The 17,740-nt window shown below is 33.5% G+C and overlaps 2 protein-coding genes and 1 long non-coding RNA gene across 7 annotated transcripts; 2 read left to right on the top strand and 1 right to left on the bottom strand.

The window, feature by feature from the left end:
* The first annotated feature begins 1,557 nt into the window (after positions 1-1,557).
* On the top strand, positions 1,558-6,611 carry Kr-h1 (kruppel homolog 1). 2 transcript variants are annotated; one of them, XM_035886258.2, is made up of 2 exons: positions 1,558-1,882; positions 3,268-6,611. In XM_035886258.2, the coding sequence occupies exon 2, from the start codon at positions 3,293-3,295 to the stop codon at positions 4,964-4,966; it is 1,674 nt and encodes a 557-aa protein (XP_035742151.1). In that variant the 5' UTR covers positions 1,558-1,882; positions 3,268-3,292; the 3' UTR covers positions 4,967-6,611. The 2 variants fall into 2 exon arrangements, with proteins under 2 accessions (XP_035742151.1, XP_035742152.1); XM_035886259.2 differs by lacking the exon at positions 1,558-1,882 and adding an exon at positions 2,861-3,131.
* Positions 6,612-9,529: 2,918 nt separating this feature from the next.
* Positions 9,530-11,381, top strand: LOC118450451 (large ribosomal subunit protein uL18-like). 3 transcript variants are annotated; one of them, XM_085658576.1, is made up of 5 exons: positions 9,530-9,738; positions 10,152-10,297; positions 10,426-10,561; positions 10,831-10,956; positions 11,195-11,381. In XM_085658576.1, the coding sequence occupies exons 4-5, from the start codon at positions 10,937-10,939 to the stop codon at positions 11,379-11,381; spliced, it is 207 nt and encodes a 68-aa protein (XP_085514702.1). In that variant the 5' UTR covers positions 9,530-9,738; positions 10,152-10,297; positions 10,426-10,561; positions 10,831-10,936. The 3 variants fall into 3 exon arrangements, 2 of the variants coding, with proteins under 2 accessions (XP_085514702.1, XP_085514697.1); XR_014982403.1 differs by lacking the exon at positions 9,530-9,738 and adding an exon at positions 9,867-9,969 and having other exon boundaries at positions 10,152-10,224; positions 11,195-11,334; XM_085658571.1 differs by lacking the exons at positions 9,530-9,738; positions 11,195-11,381 and adding an exon at positions 9,867-9,969 and having other exon boundaries at positions 10,152-10,224; positions 10,779-10,917.
* A 53-nt stretch (positions 11,382-11,434) lies between these two features.
* Positions 11,435-16,750, bottom strand: LOC146873278 (uncharacterized). 2 transcript variants are annotated; one of them, XR_014982399.1, is made up of 4 exons: positions 16,353-16,750; positions 13,365-13,476; positions 13,218-13,286; positions 11,435-12,136 (listed from the first exon to the last, which is right to left on the bottom strand). It is a non-coding gene; the product is annotated as an uncharacterized LOC146873278 (long non-coding RNA). The 2 variants fall into 2 exon arrangements; XR_014982400.1 differs by lacking the exon at positions 16,353-16,750 and having other exon boundaries at positions 11,435-12,139; positions 13,365-13,465.
* Between the last annotated feature and the right edge of the window lie 990 nt (positions 16,751-17,740).

Raw genomic sequence — 17,740 nt, 5'->3', positions numbered from 1 at the left:
TGTGAATACGCGTATACTCATGATCGATCACCAATGCGTGTTGAAGAACCTGTAATTTTACAAATGTCACAAAAGAATTCGTATAAAAATATTTTTAAATGAAGTCATTAAAATTAAATTTCGATTTCTAATAATTGTCATAACATTAAAGCAATAAAGAAAAAAAATGAACGTATGTTTGGCACGATATACTTACGAGAAAAAATGTATTTCTTAACAAGAATGTACGTTGATATCCGTTTCAAGTTCGAAAAGGAATCAACGAATGCAAAGGAGTGTAACGACCGAAAACGGGAGAAGAAAGGCACGCGCTCGTGTAAATAGCGGAGAAAGCGAACGTACATACACACGACCTCGTTTCTATTGGACGATATCATCATAGGCCATGGAAAAAAAGAATGAACGAAGAGGATACAATGAATGTAGCCGATGATGCGACTGACCATAGGACTATATGCACAGTGCAATGATTAGAAAGAAGATATGTCATTAGAAAAAGTTATTCAATTTCAAAAAGTATCAGCATGCGTTAGACTCGTAATCACAAATTCTTTTGTTTATGTGAAACATATTAATACTTTCACAATAACAAGTTATTCTCTTTTCCACTTACTGAAATTTGATTCGATCAAACACGAATTGTCATAATTATTCCCCGATAAGAAAGATTAATATTTTAAAAATACAAATCAAATCATTGAAAGATCATCTCGACATATCTCGATTAGATAGAAATAATATATTTGAGTATACTAGAAAATGAAACAGGAGAGAAACAAAAAAAAGATGATCTTTGTTCACAAGGGTAGGCAGGAAAGGAAGATATCGATCGCTCGTCCCGGTTGTAGCAATGTAATAAGACGATTATAGTAGTCATTTAGGAAGGAGAAGGAGAGATAAATACAAAAAATTGTTTTCTTCTTTTAACTTCTTTCAAGTTTTTTTTTAACTTTTTTCTTCTCCAAAAGATCCGTCGTCTTTCATTCTTCCTAATTCTTCATTTTCTTTTGTTTCTTACATTTTAGATATTCTTACGAACTATATAAACAAAAAATGTAAGATTTAATGATTTTACAAAAAAATTACTATAAATTTTTCTAAATATATTATAAAAATTGAAGAATCTAATCGTTTTTTCGTTCATAATTCGATGATCCATATTGCGACGAAGTATGAGTATGTGTTATTGCGTATGCATGTTCTTCAAGCCATACACAGGCGTACAAGTACATATACATGTACACGTGCTACACTGATAGCGCTCGTCCTTGTCGCATGTAGAGATGGTCTTCGTCGGTCGAACTCGCACGCGCCGAGTCTTGGTAGAAACCACGACGACTGCCTCCACGTGCTGCACGAAGCACTTTATCCGCCCTAAATTATAGGTCGTCGCCGTTGGTTGAGCGTTGGGGCCGAGACGTGGGACCAAGGGTAGAAGAGAAGAGGGTCGGGGTTGAGAAGGGTGTTGCTACGATTTTGGAGGGGGTCGAGAGGGGAAGAGAGGGGATACACAGCGGGCCGCACGAGCGTGCGCTCTTCGGCCATGATCGATGATTTCCGTATCTCTTCGGTTCGGCCAGGAGGTAAACATTACACAGTGCGATTGGCCATCCCACGAGGCGGGTCCTTCAGTTTTCGTAGTATCAACTTTTTCGTCTCGGTCCAACGCGAACGACCGAAAAGCAACGGAGTAATGAAAGAAAATACGTGCGCCTAGTTTCCGAATTAAGTGAATTCTATCGTTCACTTTATTTAATTTCTTTTTCATCGAGTGTTCGGTTACGCGCACATTTAATCAGCCTTGGAAATTGAGAGATGTCGAGGAAGACAGAAGTGAAATTTTGAGACACACGAGAGAGAAAAAACATACGAGACGCCTTTGGTAAGTCATTCTGAACGGTTCTTCGTTTCTTTTTTTTTTCTTTTTTCCTTTTCTTTTCTATTTATTTTTTTTTCATTGTTTTTTGATATCCTTGAAAAAATTTTATCATCGTTTACTGTTCAAAAATTGAATACAACACAATCCTTTCCTTGATTCGAGCGTTATTAACGTATCATTATTTCTTGTTTTTATAATTTTGTTTTAATAAATTTTAACCGATTAATTTAATCATCCTCACGAATTTACGTGCACCACGTATATATTAAATACTTGAAAAAAGATTAATGTTTATCCTCATTGCTTCTTTTCACATGCTCTTTCCTTATTTCTTGATAAAATTGAAATTTTTTGATATTCTACAAATTTCCGAAAGATTTTAAATTATCGAAAAATCGGTAAGAGTGATAAAAAAAGAGTATCAAATATCGACGAGTCGAAGAAATTCGAACGATTCAGCTTATGTATGTTTTAATATACGTAACTATGAAAAATAAAAAAGCAGAAGAGCAAAAAAAGAGACGTTTTCGATGGAAGGGTAGAAAAGAAGGGAAAGAACGGCGGACGCAGAGGATGGCACAGTCGAGATAATTCGGCCCTGTCCGTGAACTTTAGAGAGAGAGAGAAAGAGAGAGAAAGAGAGAGAGAGAGAGAGAGCATGATGTACTTTGCTTATTTGTCGCCCGATCGATACAATTTTTGTCCGTGGTCCTTTTTAGCGTCCGGTTAGAAAGATACTAGTAGCATGAGAGATACGTTAGCATAAATCTACAATACGACTCTTAGTTGTGTCGTATATAGTACTCGTGATGTAACCCGACGTCCTTACTGCGCGGCAAGTTGCACGAGGTCGGTGATCGCTATAAGAAAATGTGAGTACACGTGGAGGCAGCAGCGAGTGGTTTCTACCGGCGGCGCACACTGCACTGCCGCCGACCATGACTGCTGCCTCCTATCGTACTAAAAACGACGCGCGCGTGTAAAGCCCAAGTATAAACGGACTCTCCTCGTCTATCATTCTCTTCACTCGTGTACATTCTTTAAGCTTGTCCTCTAACTCTTCCTTTCTATTGTTTATTTTTTCCCTTTTTCTTTTCCTCCTTGTCCTCTTTCTGTTCCTCCCCCTCCTCCTTCTCCTTCTTCTCCGATCTATCCTTTTGAAATCTAATTACTTCAATCGATGAAATAATTGAAATATATCAATCACGATTTGAAACAATTCTCCATTCTCCATTCGATGTCTCATTATTTTGTAATTTCTTTTTTATTTCGAATTTAGAAGCATACGCATTTTTTATTTTCTTTTTTTATCTTTTTTAAACGGACATTCAAGGAAGATTTTTTTTATCTCAAGTCGAATAAATCGAATTGTTCCATCTCTTCCGCAGGCCGCGCACACGGTAGTAATCTACGATGGTGAGTTATTACCAAACCGAGCCGATCCCGAATCCAGTGACGGTATCAGTGACGAGCGTGCTGCCAAATTTGGAGACGATGAACCCAGTGAAGAACCTTGTTTGCAGCCCGGACCTTCCGGTCTTCGGCTCGACGACATGTACCACGACTGCTGCTGTTACCGTCGAAAGTCTGACAAACTCGAACGAGGAGAAGGCTTACCAGTGTCTTCTCTGTCAGAAAAGCTTCGATCAAAAAAGTTTGTATCAGAGTCACTTGCGTTCGCACGGTAAAGAGGGAGAGGATCCTTATCGGTGCAATATTTGTGAGAAAACATTTGCGGTACCTGCACGTTTGACCAGGCATTACAGGACTCACACGGGCGAGAAGCCTTATCAGTGCGAATACTGCAGCAAGTCCTTCTCTGTGAAGGAAAATCTTAGCGTTCATCGACGGATACATACGAAGGAACGACCATACAAGTGCGATGTTTGCGAGCGTGCCTTCGAGCATAGCGGCAAACTCCATCGTCACATGCGAATCCACACGGGCGAACGTCCACACAAGTGTACAGTTTGCTCGAAAACGTTCATACAAAGCGGCCAGCTGGTAATACATATGCGTACACACACCGGTGAAAAACCTTATGTATGTAAGTCTTGCGGCAAGGGATTCACCTGTTCGAAGCAGCTAAAGGTACATACTCGTACCCATACCGGCGAAAAGCCTTATACTTGCGATATATGCGGAAAGTCCTTCGGATATAATCACGTATTGAAACTCCATCAAGTAGCACATTATGGTGAAAAAGTCTACAAGTGTACCCTCTGTCACGAAACTTTTGGCTCGAAAAAAACGATGGAGCTTCATATAAAAACACATTCAGACTCATCCTCCTCGTCCTCATCTTCATCCTCCTCATCTTCGTCCTCTTCTTCTTCGTCCTCAACATCCAGCGGAATCTCTTCCGCCAGAGAGTCGCCGATCGAATCGATCATGGAGATCTCACAGAGTAACTCCGTCGCTCCTAACGCACCATCACCAATACCGATCTGTGGCGGAAACAACAAAGAACTTCCGCGTAAGAACGCAGAGAATATCCCATGTAGCCCGAACGAAGTTTATCCAAATCAACGGGATTTCTCGTATTATGTTTTCCCAAGAGAACAGTATCCTCAATCAGTTTCCTCGATAAACGGTCCAATGGGTCTGTTAAACGCAGGAGTCGAAGAAAGATCGGTTCATCAAATTGTCAACCTCGAACAACAGTCTCATGTCTTCCTTTATTCCGACATATCCTCAAGTCCTTACCCAATAACCGAGTTTGCTTTTCCAAACAGAGGAGTTGAACCGATGGTCGGTGAATGTCCGTCCTTGCTGAATCTACCCGGAAATGATGCTCGTAGAAGAGTCGAGGCAGCTTTGGAGGCTGTTGAGGAAGAGAGACAACGGGAGTACGGAATGAACGTGAAAAAAGAGGAACAGATACTTACGCCACCGAGCAGCAATCCTGTCAGTCCAGCACCTTCGCCAGATCCTCTCGATCTTGCTATACCTGTCAGGGAAACTTTGATCTTACCACCAAGGAAACGTTGCAAGATGATTCTCGAATCAATGGAAAGCGAGAGAAGCGCAAGTCTCCTTGGCTCTCAAAGGCAAAGTTCCGTTATTCATTTTGCACGTGCCTCATAGTCAGATACGGTTAATTCCTACGAAAATAAAGGAAAACCGATGGAACTCTATTCGCAAAAAATGATGGCACCGTCCTCCGAAAAGACTCTAGTGATATTCCATGTGAACTCTTTCGAGTGCGTAATATGAACGAACGAACAGAAAAATTCAGTGTCTTCGATAATCATAGTCAATCCTTCGTCGGACACGTTGCCTTCTAAACGCGTACAGAGTACAAAAACAAAAGTACGAATTATAACAGTATAGCACAAATTGTGTGCGAAAGGGATTCGATCAAATGTTTCGAGATTGATAAGATTTTAAATAGGCACACGTGCGTCCATTTTGATAACGATTTGAAATTATCAAAATTGCAAAATTATTATCGACTATATGTATGTACATGTATACATACATATGAGATATACCTATGTATCTCTTAATTTTTTCTCTTTATGATGTTTTTATTTCCTTTTCCATATATATATATATATATATATATATATATATATATATATATATATATATATATATATAAAGAGAGAGAGAGAGAGAGAGAGAGAGAGAGAGAGAGAGAGAGAGAGAGAGAGAGAGAGAGAGAGAGAGAGAGAGAGAGAGAGAGAGAGAGAGAGAGAGAGAGAGAGATACATATATAAGCAAAAAAAATTTTGTTGATCCTAAAATAGACAGTGCAGCTTCTTCGAAGGAAGCTGCGTCACTACCTCGAGAAGTGTATTGATTCTTTTTGAGAATAATTTATTCACCTCCTTTCCGAGGGGTGAGGGGTGTCAAGTTTTTTAATATTCGTAGGAGTATGAACTTCGTATATTAATCTTCTTTCTCTTTCCACACTAACTAATCTAATAGTTTAAACTCAAACGGGCATTCGTTTCTTGCCACGATTTATAAGACTGATGTCAGTCTGTTACGATTAATAATTTGTCGTTTCACGATACAGGTATGTGTTATATATTAATCACGTATATATTAATTAAACTACAACAGCCACAAAATATAAAGAAACACGAATAATATACATTTAACGCACAATAGGCTGCTCAAGTTTTGTAATTTTTACATCGATACTTATTTAATGTAATTTTATCGTTCCTTAACATTTCTTAAAGTTGTCCATTATATATAGGTATATATATTATAATATATATATACGTACATAGAGACGATATACATTAGAATTAAATCGCCTTTTAATCGCATTTTCTACGACAAACGCCTATGTCGTAGACTCGAACGGTACTACTATTACTATCGAAGTTCTACTAAATTCCTGCCAACTGCAATTTCTTATTGCAATATTTTAAATATTCTTGACGCCAAGAAAATACAGACTCTCGCACAAAAGTAAAAAAAAAATAGTAAATTTAAATTTTATCAATATTTTGATACATTATAAAGGAGAAAGATATAAAAATTAGAACAGATAGAGAGACAAGCATCACTCATATAAAATGATTTCACAAAAGAATTATCAGGTACATACAAGAGAATATTTAAGATTTCAGAAATCATAATAATACGACTACGGCACCAAATAATATTGTATCACTGTGATAAGAATTTTGCACTACCTACGCTATATTAACAAGAAAAGAAAAGAAAAAAACATAAAAAGAAGAGAACTAAAAACACACTGCCACCATAAAAATGTACGCATATAAATATAATAATTCTAATACGGGCATAATGTGAAATAATCTTATTATAATTATATAAGAATACTTTCGTATAGTACTAATTTTACGATTTAGAATTCATGCGTAAATGCAGTATGAATGGAAGGAAGTTGTAAAACTTCGATGAAAAAAAAAGGTGAAAGGACGAATTGCTTGGAAAATGAGCGGCCATTAAAACTTTGAATACAATTTTTACAAAGCTTTTATGAATATTGGAACAAAACAAAATAAAAATAATTTTTATTTTTAAACATTAATTATCGTGAACATACATGCCATTCGTTCTATCAGCATATTCTTTTGTTACGATTAGCGCACACATTACCTATATTTCAAAATCGCAGCATTTTCATTATATCGCGATATAGATAAATATGTATGTATATATATTTCACAAATCATTATCATTATGATGATCATCATCATCATTACTATTATTGTTATTATTATTATTATTATTATTATTATTATTATTATTATTATTATTATTATTATTAATATTAATATTATTATTATTATTATTATTATTATTATTATTATTATTATTATTATTATTATTATTATTACTATCATCATCATTATCATCATCATCATTATTATAATTATTATTCTTAGATATATGTATATATATATATATCTTCGTAGCTTCCTAACGTCACACATGAGTCACACATGTATCGACAAATGCAAAAAAGAAGATACAATTAGCAAGAGAGAAAACAATGAAGGTCGATTGATAACGTATGAAAAACAACGTTCTTTCATTTTGTAAATGTTGCTATAAAATGGTATTTCGATTAATTTCATTGCATTTTAATACTTTTTATGTATATATATATATACATACACGAAATTCCAAATCCAAAAAATACATTCGGTTTTCTCTCTTTTTATTTCTTCTTCTTCTTCCATTTTTTTTCATCTCATGTCTTATTCGCTTTTATTTTTATATAAATAATATTTAATATATCATTGCTCTCGACATTTAATATGTTTTTTATAAATATTTATTTCTCGTTAGGTCGCATAGTTCTTAGACAAATGATTCTGATTGGAACATTTGTTTTTTTCTTAATTTTATTGAAGTAACAAATAAGTATGTCCGCTTAGTATCGTTGGTCTCTTATTTATAATAAAAATAAACATGTGAATCGTATAATCGCTTGGTGCCTCTTCAAAAAGTGTTTCTCTTTTTGTGTTCGCGCGTATCTTGTGAAACATAAAGCATCGATTGCTTCTTCCAGTGTTAAAAAAAAAAAAAAAAAAAAAAAGAAAAGAAAAGAAAAAATGAATCACGTGGTATATGTCAATTGATTGCTAATTTTTAAGTATTATAACAGCGATGAGTTATAACTCTAGCATAATATAATCAATTAATGTATTAAGAAATAATTTTTAAGATGACGTTGAGGATAAGAAGCACGATGCTTCGTAACGGCTGACGTATGGAACTGATTATCTATTTAACTTTAATGTATTGTTTAAGTATAATCATAATGAAATTCGTTCGTATATGTCGACAAATAAGTCTTTTGTTCCGTAGAAAAGTATAATTAAGTCCAATTAATCTGTCGCACTACGTACTTGGACGCTTCAAAAAGAATTTTATATTGACGCGTTCATAAATATTCTTGTTAGAAAATTATTTCAATTTTTAACAAGAAAGAAAATCTTAATATACTTGCTAAAGGAAAAAGAAAAGAGAGAGAAAGATATGTATGTATCGAATTCTTCATTTCGAGAATGAAATTAGTGCAATATTGTTATAATTTGTACGGACACAAAATATATAGTGCGATTAATAAGTTATTTCGAGTTTTTCGAATATTGCGAAAGTAATTTATTTGATCTGATGTTATCATAATAATTTAATTATTTAAATTTTATTCACGATAATTTGGATAAAAAATAAAACAACACCGATTCCAAATAATAATAATAATATATTATTTAAAATAGAGAATGAGACAATAAACAATGATAAGACATTCACATTGATGTGTTTTAAATTGTTATTTTGAAAGTCGATTAACTTTCAAAAAAAGAATTTTTATTTCTACTTTTATGAAATATGGAATACAATAATCAATGTATTTATTAATGTTTTTACATTTTTTATAATAATACTTTTATCTTTTTTCGTATAAATTAGATACAGTTTTTTCATTTGAAATTTTTTGGAACTTCATTTTCGAAAAGTAGTAAAAACATACACATCGCTCTGTAAATGTTATTAGATAAAAACAATCAGGTCATTACATGAGTCCTATTAAGTAATATCACATATACATATAGCATATATTCATCTGTATCTTTAGAAAAAATTGTTCATTATAATGTTAAATAAAAATATTACATGTACACTAGCATGTCTGTCATTCAAGACTACTCTTATCAAAATAACATTCTCATAAATAAAACATCTCAATTATTATCTAGTTAATATATTAAAGAATTATATGCAATTCTTTTTACAAATCGAAAATATTAAAAAATATTTTACGTTTATATTGATTTTATCATTGATCATTAAATAAACATTGAAACATTTAGTTTTTTTTTTTATTTTCTTAGTTCTAAATATAGATTTTATGAAAGTTTTATTTTTTACTTTTTCAGTCTTTTAAAAACACTTAATTTTTCTAAATGCTAAATACAATGTAAATACAATTACCAATTCAAATGATAATAAAACTTTTATTTCGTTCATTCCTATGATACAGATAATACAAGCGATCAATTCTTATTGAAATGTATTCTTTTTTAATACCACTCTAAGTTTGCAGATGGCGATAAATGTGTTTTTCACACTTGTACCTAGTTCCTGTATTGTATTAATTTTGAACTCTATATTTTATATATATTATTTTTATATTTTATAAATGAGCTCCTTTTTTGTAATAAAAATCTAATACAAAGTATAAATTCTAGAATGAAATTTGTCCTTGTTATTGCTTCTATTTATTCCCTAAAGAGATTCAACATAATGTAAATTCACTGTATTATTTGGTATCAGTGGTATACGTTTCTTTTCATCCTCCTGACATACGGCGAATAAGTGTTGTATTATCGTTGAATTCTTATTTAATTCATAAAATGGTTAGCAGACTTATATGATTAATGTCATTATATTAAAAATCATGATTTTTTGGATTTAAAATGCATCAGTTGTGAAAAAGAATCGTGAAGAATGCTGCTTATTCTGAATAATTCAATGACTGTCGAATAGCTGAAATTTTACCTGTCAGAAACTTGTAGGGTTCATAATAATATTGTTTTAAACATATGGGAAAAATTTTCGAAAAATTTAGAAAAAACATTATCGTAAATGTCAGTCTCTTATACACTTTGTATATAGTTTGATATTGTTTAATTGTGGAATTAATTTGATATACCAATAATATATTTATTTAGTTAATTATGAATATAATTTACACAAACTTTACTATTCTCTTCTTTTTTTCATCAATAGTACATGCTTCAAAAGAACTAATTTAACTTTCTTTTTATAGGGTTTTGTGAAAGTTGTTAAAAATAAACAATACTTTAAATGTTATCAAATCAAATTCAAAAGGCGTCGTGAAGGTAAAATTGATTATTATGCACGTAAAAGATTGACCATCCAAGACAAGAATAAGTGAAATATTCCTAAATACAGGTTGCTTGTCCGTTTATCCAATAAGTATATTACATGTCAAACAAGTTATATAATATGAAGTACTAGTTTAATACTATATTTTATAAAATATACTTTTAGTATTGTTTAATAATTTTTATCTTTTATAGTTTTTTATTCAAGAATTAAAAGAGATAAGATTGTCTGTACTTTCTATAGTTATGAACTTCCAAGACATGTAATTAAAAATTTGGACTTACCAATTATGCATCAGCTTATTGTACTGAACTGTTGGTAGCTAGAAGGGTAACTATTTCTACCTAAATTCCTTTACATATATTGTAAATGCATATATTTTTATCAAAATGATGAACAACTCAGCTCGCTTTGACTTATAACTGAAGAAATACTGTTCCCTAACTATAATTCTGATACATAACTTCTTTAGTTATTTTTATCTTCTTCTTTTTTCTATATATAGCAATAAATATTTCATCATAATCATTTTGTTTTTATTAAATAGCATCAAAAGATTTCCAGGATTTAATAGTGAATCTAAATCTTTTAATGCTAAGGTACATTGAAAGCATATCTTTGATCAATACGTTGCAAATTACATGAGGACATTAGAACAGTAAGACGACGAAGTTTGCAAGAAACAATTCTCCCAATATATTAAGAATGGAATTGTTGCTAACAACGTAAGTAAATAATATATATTATTACTTTCTATATACTATAACGTCTAACTTAAAATTACTACTAGATATATTAAGCTATGTAGTGTCGCTGTTGGACAATAGAAAATAACATTGGTTATAAATAGATAAATATATCTATAAATACATTTTATAATGTAATCTCTGTTAACAGTTCTATCAGTTATTTATTTATGAGTACAACTTGGTGTGTATGAGTAAATATAAATTTTTTTTGCAGATCGTTAATTTGTACAAAAAAGCATATGAAGCCATACGTGCTAATCCAGAACGTAAAAGTTACGAAGGATAAAGAACCTATCAAGAAAAAATGGAATCATACGAAACTCTCATTGTCCAAACGTAAAAATCGTGTTGCTCAAAAGAAAGCGTCATTCCTTAAAACTTTGGCAGAATTGGATACCTAAAAATCTTATTTTATGCTTTGCCCAGTCTTTTATTGAGCATCGTATTTTGTCATAGTGTTTGTATTGGATTGTATTTGGCATGATAATAAAATAAAATGATTAAAGTATTATTTTTATTAAAATATAAATATTTTTTAATAGCAAAATTACTCAAATCAAATATGATTATATATGAATTGATTGCATGATGAATGTTTCCGTTTATGCAGAATTTATGTATATTTTTTTAAATTTTGAAGAAATGTAATGACAACATATTTCTATTGAAGATTGTAAAATTTTGTAGCTATGATTTATTTGAAGAGAAAAATTGGAAGATATGACAGTTAAAATTTACTTTTATAAGAGTAGTTCAATGACGGTCATTTCTGCGCTTGATTCAGTTTTGTGGCGACCTCGTGGCGACTCTTATGTATCCTTCGGCAAGATACATAACTAATGCCTAGGCGCCACCAAACAGACACGTGGGAAACCAACCAAACAAAATGGGAGACAACAAAATCGTTGAAAATAGAAGAGATGATAAAGACATCGGGAACAAAAAAGAAATCATTCATTTTTTCTTTGATTCTTCTTCCAACCACAGCCAAAGCTGTTAAAAACGATAGTCTGATTAAATTACTGTGTACCTAACAAACTTAAATAAATACATTACAATTATTGCTTGATGTGCAAAGTTTCTTTTTACATAGTGACTTGTCCATGAAAAACCCACAATTGTTGACCCCGACGTGACTTTTATGCATCAAAAGCTCCTACTAAAAGAAAAACGTATCAGCGTCAGCCATCTTGCCTCATAAAAAACGAGGTCCAAAAAAAAAATTAATAAATAATAAATACTATAAATTACAATCAGTCTCATGTATATAACAGTCGAAAAAAAAACGGATACCGAACACCATGTCAAAAGCCAATAGTGTATACACAGACCTATTAGGATTCGGCGTGAACCTGAATACGATCTCCACGAATCAACAACAATAGCAAATTAAACACATTGATGGTACCATTGACTGGTACCAGTGACACAGGGGATAGAGACGCCAAAGAAACTCATCTTGAACAAATGAATCAAAACAACAACGGACAAGAGATGCCAGCAAATACTTCAACAGCAGCGTCAATGACAGGAACAGCAGCAAAAAATACTTCTGGTATGCAGAACCTACCCAATTATAATCAACTATTAGCTCTCAACAACATACGGCGTGACAATTATCACTCGATAAATCAATTTATATTGATGGCTTCATCAAAAATCGATCGGATCTCTGATTCATTATGGCTGAAGCTGAATTCACTACTTATGGAATCGTTAATGATAAAGTAAAATATTTGACGGTCGTTGACCAAGACCGAGCTGATTTCAAATGTAATACGACAGAGTCCACTACAGATTAATACAAAACGCGATAATCTCATGATTCTCTAATTCCAAACAAAACCAAGTAAAGAACGTAAGTCAACGCTTGCAAATAGTACACCTTCTCCTGTAATAGTACGTGAATTAGCTGATAGTTTCGCTGATGATACCATATTGCATCAATTTTGGCTTGAACGAATACCAGCACATATCAAATTGCATCTGATTACCACGAATAAACTTCCGCTTGATGCTATAGCCGAGTTTGCGGACCGTTTTTACGAGCTGATACCTTACGATCAACAGAATAACTAGGTCACGGCAACTTTTGCACGCTATCCTGCATTATTGGCTCCTCAGAATATTGACTCAAAGCTCATGGAAATTCAAAAATCTCTTGCTACGTGTATGATAGAGATCAATGAGTTAAAATTAAAGCAACAAAACGCATAACAGCATCTACAACAACTCACTTTATTGTAACAACAAAACCAGCAACTGCAGCCCCAATCCAATCTCCGAAATACCATAACCGCAGCAGACTAAGATCAGTGACACATGCAATGGTATCTGCTATTATTATCAAAGGTTTGGCAGCGAAGCAAAACGCTACACCTTACCTCATAAATTCGCTTCAATAACCACACTGACATCAACAAACCAAAAAAACTAACATCGCTGTCTTCAGTAGGAGCAGTGAATGGCAGCAACTTCATACCAAAAGAGCTCCGACTACACAACGAAACAGAAATTCCTGATTAATTCTGGGTCCGTCGTATCTTTACTACCTGCCAAAAAGTTTCGTAAAAATCGAAATATAGATCCACTCTACGCTGCAAATTCATTACGAGTAAACACATACGATGCCAAAATCATCAACCTTAATTTAAATCTCCACAGAGATTTCTCCTGGTCTTTCATCATCGCAGATGACGCAGAAACATCAATCATCAAAGCTGATCTTTTAACACACTACAACCTGCTTATTGACCTAAAACACCAACAACTGATTGATCCAGTGACTCATCTCTCATCAAAAGGAAAAGCAATGGAAGCGTAGCATTATGGCATCTCAACTATAAGTTCAAATTTGCTTACTAAGTATACTGAACTCCTAAAACAATTCATCGAGATCACTAAACCAATCACCAAGTCATGCTTAAATTCAAAAGCAGGTGCATATGTGCACAAAATTACTACGCATGGTAATTTTGTTTTAAAATAAACCAGTCATTGCACGAGCACGTAAACTAGCTGATGAAAAGGTAGCAGCAACAAAAACTCAAATCATAGAACCTCCGGACTCCGGAATGATTAGACTCTACAACAGCATGTACGCCAGTCCTACTCATACGACACGAAAGAAAAACAACAGCTGGGGAATGTGCAATGACTACCGTAAACTCAATGATGCCACTGATCTAGACATGTACAGCCCTCCGCTCATCCAAGATCTCTTTTCACGTTTACATAACAAAAAACCTTGCAGAAAAAGCATATCTACAAATACCTATGCACGAGAACAACATCGAAAAAATTGCCATCATAACTCCATACAGGCTTTACGAGTATGGGGGTTCATGCCCTTTGGTCTAAAAAACGCTACCTAGTCATGTCAACGATTCATGGACGCACTCTTCAGAGACCTGGACCTGAACGCGAATGACATTCTGGTATTCTCGGACGATGAAGACCAACATCTAGAATACGTACACATCATACTCGAACGCTTAAAAGACAACAACCTCATTATTAATCTTAAAAAATGTCTGTTCAACCAAACAAAGATAAATTTCCTGGGATATAGTATCAATGAACATACACTGCAACATGCGAATGAGTTGATGCCATTAAAGGATATCCGAAACCGGAAACTATCGCTGAACTGCGTAGATTTCTTGGCATGGTCAATTATTATGGTCGCTATATACCTCAGATAGCTCAAATCATGCTTCTTTTTCTCAACAGTTACCTTAAAGAGTCCATAAAAAATGATAAAACCAAGATTGCTTAGACTCCTGAACCAATGAAGTATTTGAAACATGCAAAAACACACTCGCATCAATCACATTGCTCGCTTTTCCATCTTCAAATGAACCCATAGCTCTCACAATCGACATATTCACAACTGCTATTGGAGCTAAACTAGAACAGCAGAAAGGTGATACCTGAAAACCCATAGGGTTTTTCTCCAGAAGCAGAACAGAAATATAACATATACGATCATGAACTTCTTGCTATTTTTGCATCAGTCAAATTTTTCCATCACTTGCTAGATTGCCGTCAATTTGTCATCAAAACAGACCACTCACTTTTGCCTTCAAACAAAAACTGGACAAAGCACCGCAACGTCAACTACGACAGCTCGACTACATCTCACAGTTTTCCACTGACATAATGTATGTGAAGGGTGATGATAACACAGTCACAGATGCACTATCTCGCATTAATACCATCAATTCATGACATCCATTCTCACACCTCTTGAAATCCAACAAGCATAATTGAACAACACTGAGCTAGCTGATCTGATCAGAGACTCAACTTCATTGAAAAAACTCACGCTAGAACCAGGAATCAGCATCTACTGATATTTCGACAGGATACATCAGACCATTCATATCAGAACCACTACGTAAAATAGCTCTCAAAGTCACACAATTTTTTATATCCTAGCGGAAGGACCACATCTTTAAATTTACATAAAAAATGTATCTGGCCTGGAATCCGTAAGGACGCACTCAAATGATCTAAAGAATGTTTTGCTTCCCAACGAGCAAAAATTCACTGTCACAACAAGATCAAGGCAAACCACATAGATGTACTTGATAACCGCTTCGACCACATTCACTTGGACATCATCTTTCTACCAAAGGTCAAAGACTACCAATACTGCTTAACCATTATTGATCGTTTCACCAGATGGCTCGTAACTATACCTTTAAAGAACATGACAACGGATATCATCACTACTGCACTTTACGAACATTGGATCTGTCATTACGGAACACCAATAAAAACCATAATCGGCCAAAGAACTCAATTCGAGTCAGCGCTTTTTCAAACTCTCACCCAGCTTGTGGAGCAACAAAAACTCGGCCGTCAGGCTACCATCCTTAATCCACTAGAATTGTAGAAGGGATGCAAAGGATTCTCAAAGAAACGTTGATGTGTTCCCCTAAACCATGTACGGAGATCTTATCTACAGTATTATATATTATAAGGCCTAAGAAAAAGCTTTAAACTTGACATTCAAGTCACCACAACTGACATCCTATATGGTACCTGTTTATGCGTACCAGACGAATTCTTCGTCACAACAATCTGAACCACAAATTTTCATGGAGAAACACAGAGAATTCATGCATGGATTTACATCTACATCGACTGCTCACCACAACAAAACCAGAATCTTCATTCTAAAAGACCTTGAAACCTGTTGTCATGTATTCCTGCGCTGTGATCACGTGGAAGCTTCACTAGAAGCACCGTACATTGGTACTTATTAGGTCTATAAGGTTATAGACCTAATAAGTGACCGAGTATTCAAAATTAACATCAATGGAGATGAAAAAAACATTTCAATAGATAGATTAAAATCTGCATACATCAGCAAGACCAACGATGATCAACCAGACTCTTCAATAGATCAACAAATCCAACCACATCACTGGGGTTCCATTGCAGATAAACCTAAATGAACTTACACATATAAAGTCAATTTCAAACTTCCCGCAGAAACTCACTCAAGAGGGAATGGCTGTGGCGACTTCGTTGCAACTCTTACGCCTCCTCTGGCAAGACACATAATTAACCACCTCAGCCCCACCAACACACGTGGAAACTAACCTAACAAAGTGAGAGACGACAAACATGCCAGGAACAAAAAAATAATCTTTCTTTCTTTCTTTGGTTCTTCTTAACATCATAGGCATAGCTGCTGAGAGTGATAGTCTGATTAAACTACTGTGTACTTGACAGAGTTAAATAAGTATATCACAATTATTGTTTGATGTACAAAATTTTTTTCTACATAGTGGATTGTCATAGTAAATGTCCACGAAAAACCCACAGATTAACAACATCAGCGCCACCTGTGTTTCTATACGTGATACAAGTTTAAAAGAAATATTTTATTAAAAGATATGTTTCATTCGTACGTTTTATATTTTTCTTTGTTATATTAATTGTATCAATTTAATTAAAATAAATTTCTAAAATTTTTAAAAATAATTAAGATGCGAATTTAAACTTAATAAATAGTATTAAGTTACTTATGGATTATTATTTTGCACAATATTTTTATACGTATTTCTAATATATATTGCAATAAAAATGGAATAATTACATAATTCAACTCAAAAATATTTCATTAATATTTTTTAGATAAATCAAAAGTAATAAAATTTCTATAAAAAAAAAAGTTCTGTATATTAACTATCGATTCCTATACATGCTATATGCTTTTATAGAAAGTGCATCATTCGAAAAGTAATGAGATAGGGAAGATCAGCTGAGAGCTTAATCTTTTATGCCTTTAATATTTTTTTGAATAAAAAATTACTGTTATTTCTCCCTCGTTCTGTTAATTATTTCTAGTCATCCAGGCAACTTCATTTTTTTTTTTGCCCACAAAGACCAAATTGTTATAAGCGTTACAACGGCTTTTTGTAGATTTTTACCTTTAGTTAAGGTTACGATTGCGTCTGGATTACGATTCCCGACATTTTATTTAATTCCTCTATGTTTATTCCTAATATGTTAATTAGGCTTTCAGTCATGTCATGACGAATGTAATGAATATACAATATGTTACAAAACGTTTTAATTTACTATTGTAGCTGAAAGTTCTATAATTTATGCTTCGTTATTTTGATTTAATCTAAAATACCATATTTTCTTCGCATTTGTATAACCAAGTCGATCCATTCTTCTAATTTGAATTTTTTATTAAATCTACCGATATGGAACCGCGGGATACTAAGTTGGTGGGTCC

Source organism: Vespa mandarinia, chromosome 1, assembly GCF_050613455.1.
Source record: "Vespa mandarinia isolate Hongniang chromosome 1, ASM5061345v1, whole genome shotgun sequence".
NCBI classification, from domain to species: Eukaryota; Metazoa; Arthropoda; class Insecta; order Hymenoptera; family Vespidae; genus Vespa; species Vespa mandarinia.
The sequence above is the reverse complement of the archived record's forward strand: the minus strand, read 5'-3'. Positions and strand labels throughout refer to the sequence as shown.

What these genes read in the sequence shown, in the direction of transcription:
- Kr-h1 (XM_035886258.2), top strand. Translation starts at nt 3,293, where the DNA reads ATGGTGAGTTATTACCAAACCGAGCCGATCCCGAATCCAGTGACGGTA.
- LOC118450451 (XM_085658571.1), top strand. Translation starts at nt 9,925, where the DNA reads ATGGGAAAAATTTTCGAAAAATTTAGAAAAAACATTATCGTAAAT. An exon ending in GAAAAAACATTATCGTAAAT is followed by an intron (nt 9,970 to 10,151) that starts GTCAGTCTCTTA and finishes TTCTTTTTATAG; the next exon opens with GGTTTTGTGAAAGTTGTTAA. An exon ending in ATTCAAAAGGCGTCGTGAAG is followed by an intron (nt 10,225 to 10,425) that starts GTAAAATTGATT and finishes TATCTTTTATAG; the next exon opens with TTTTTTATTCAAGAATTAAA.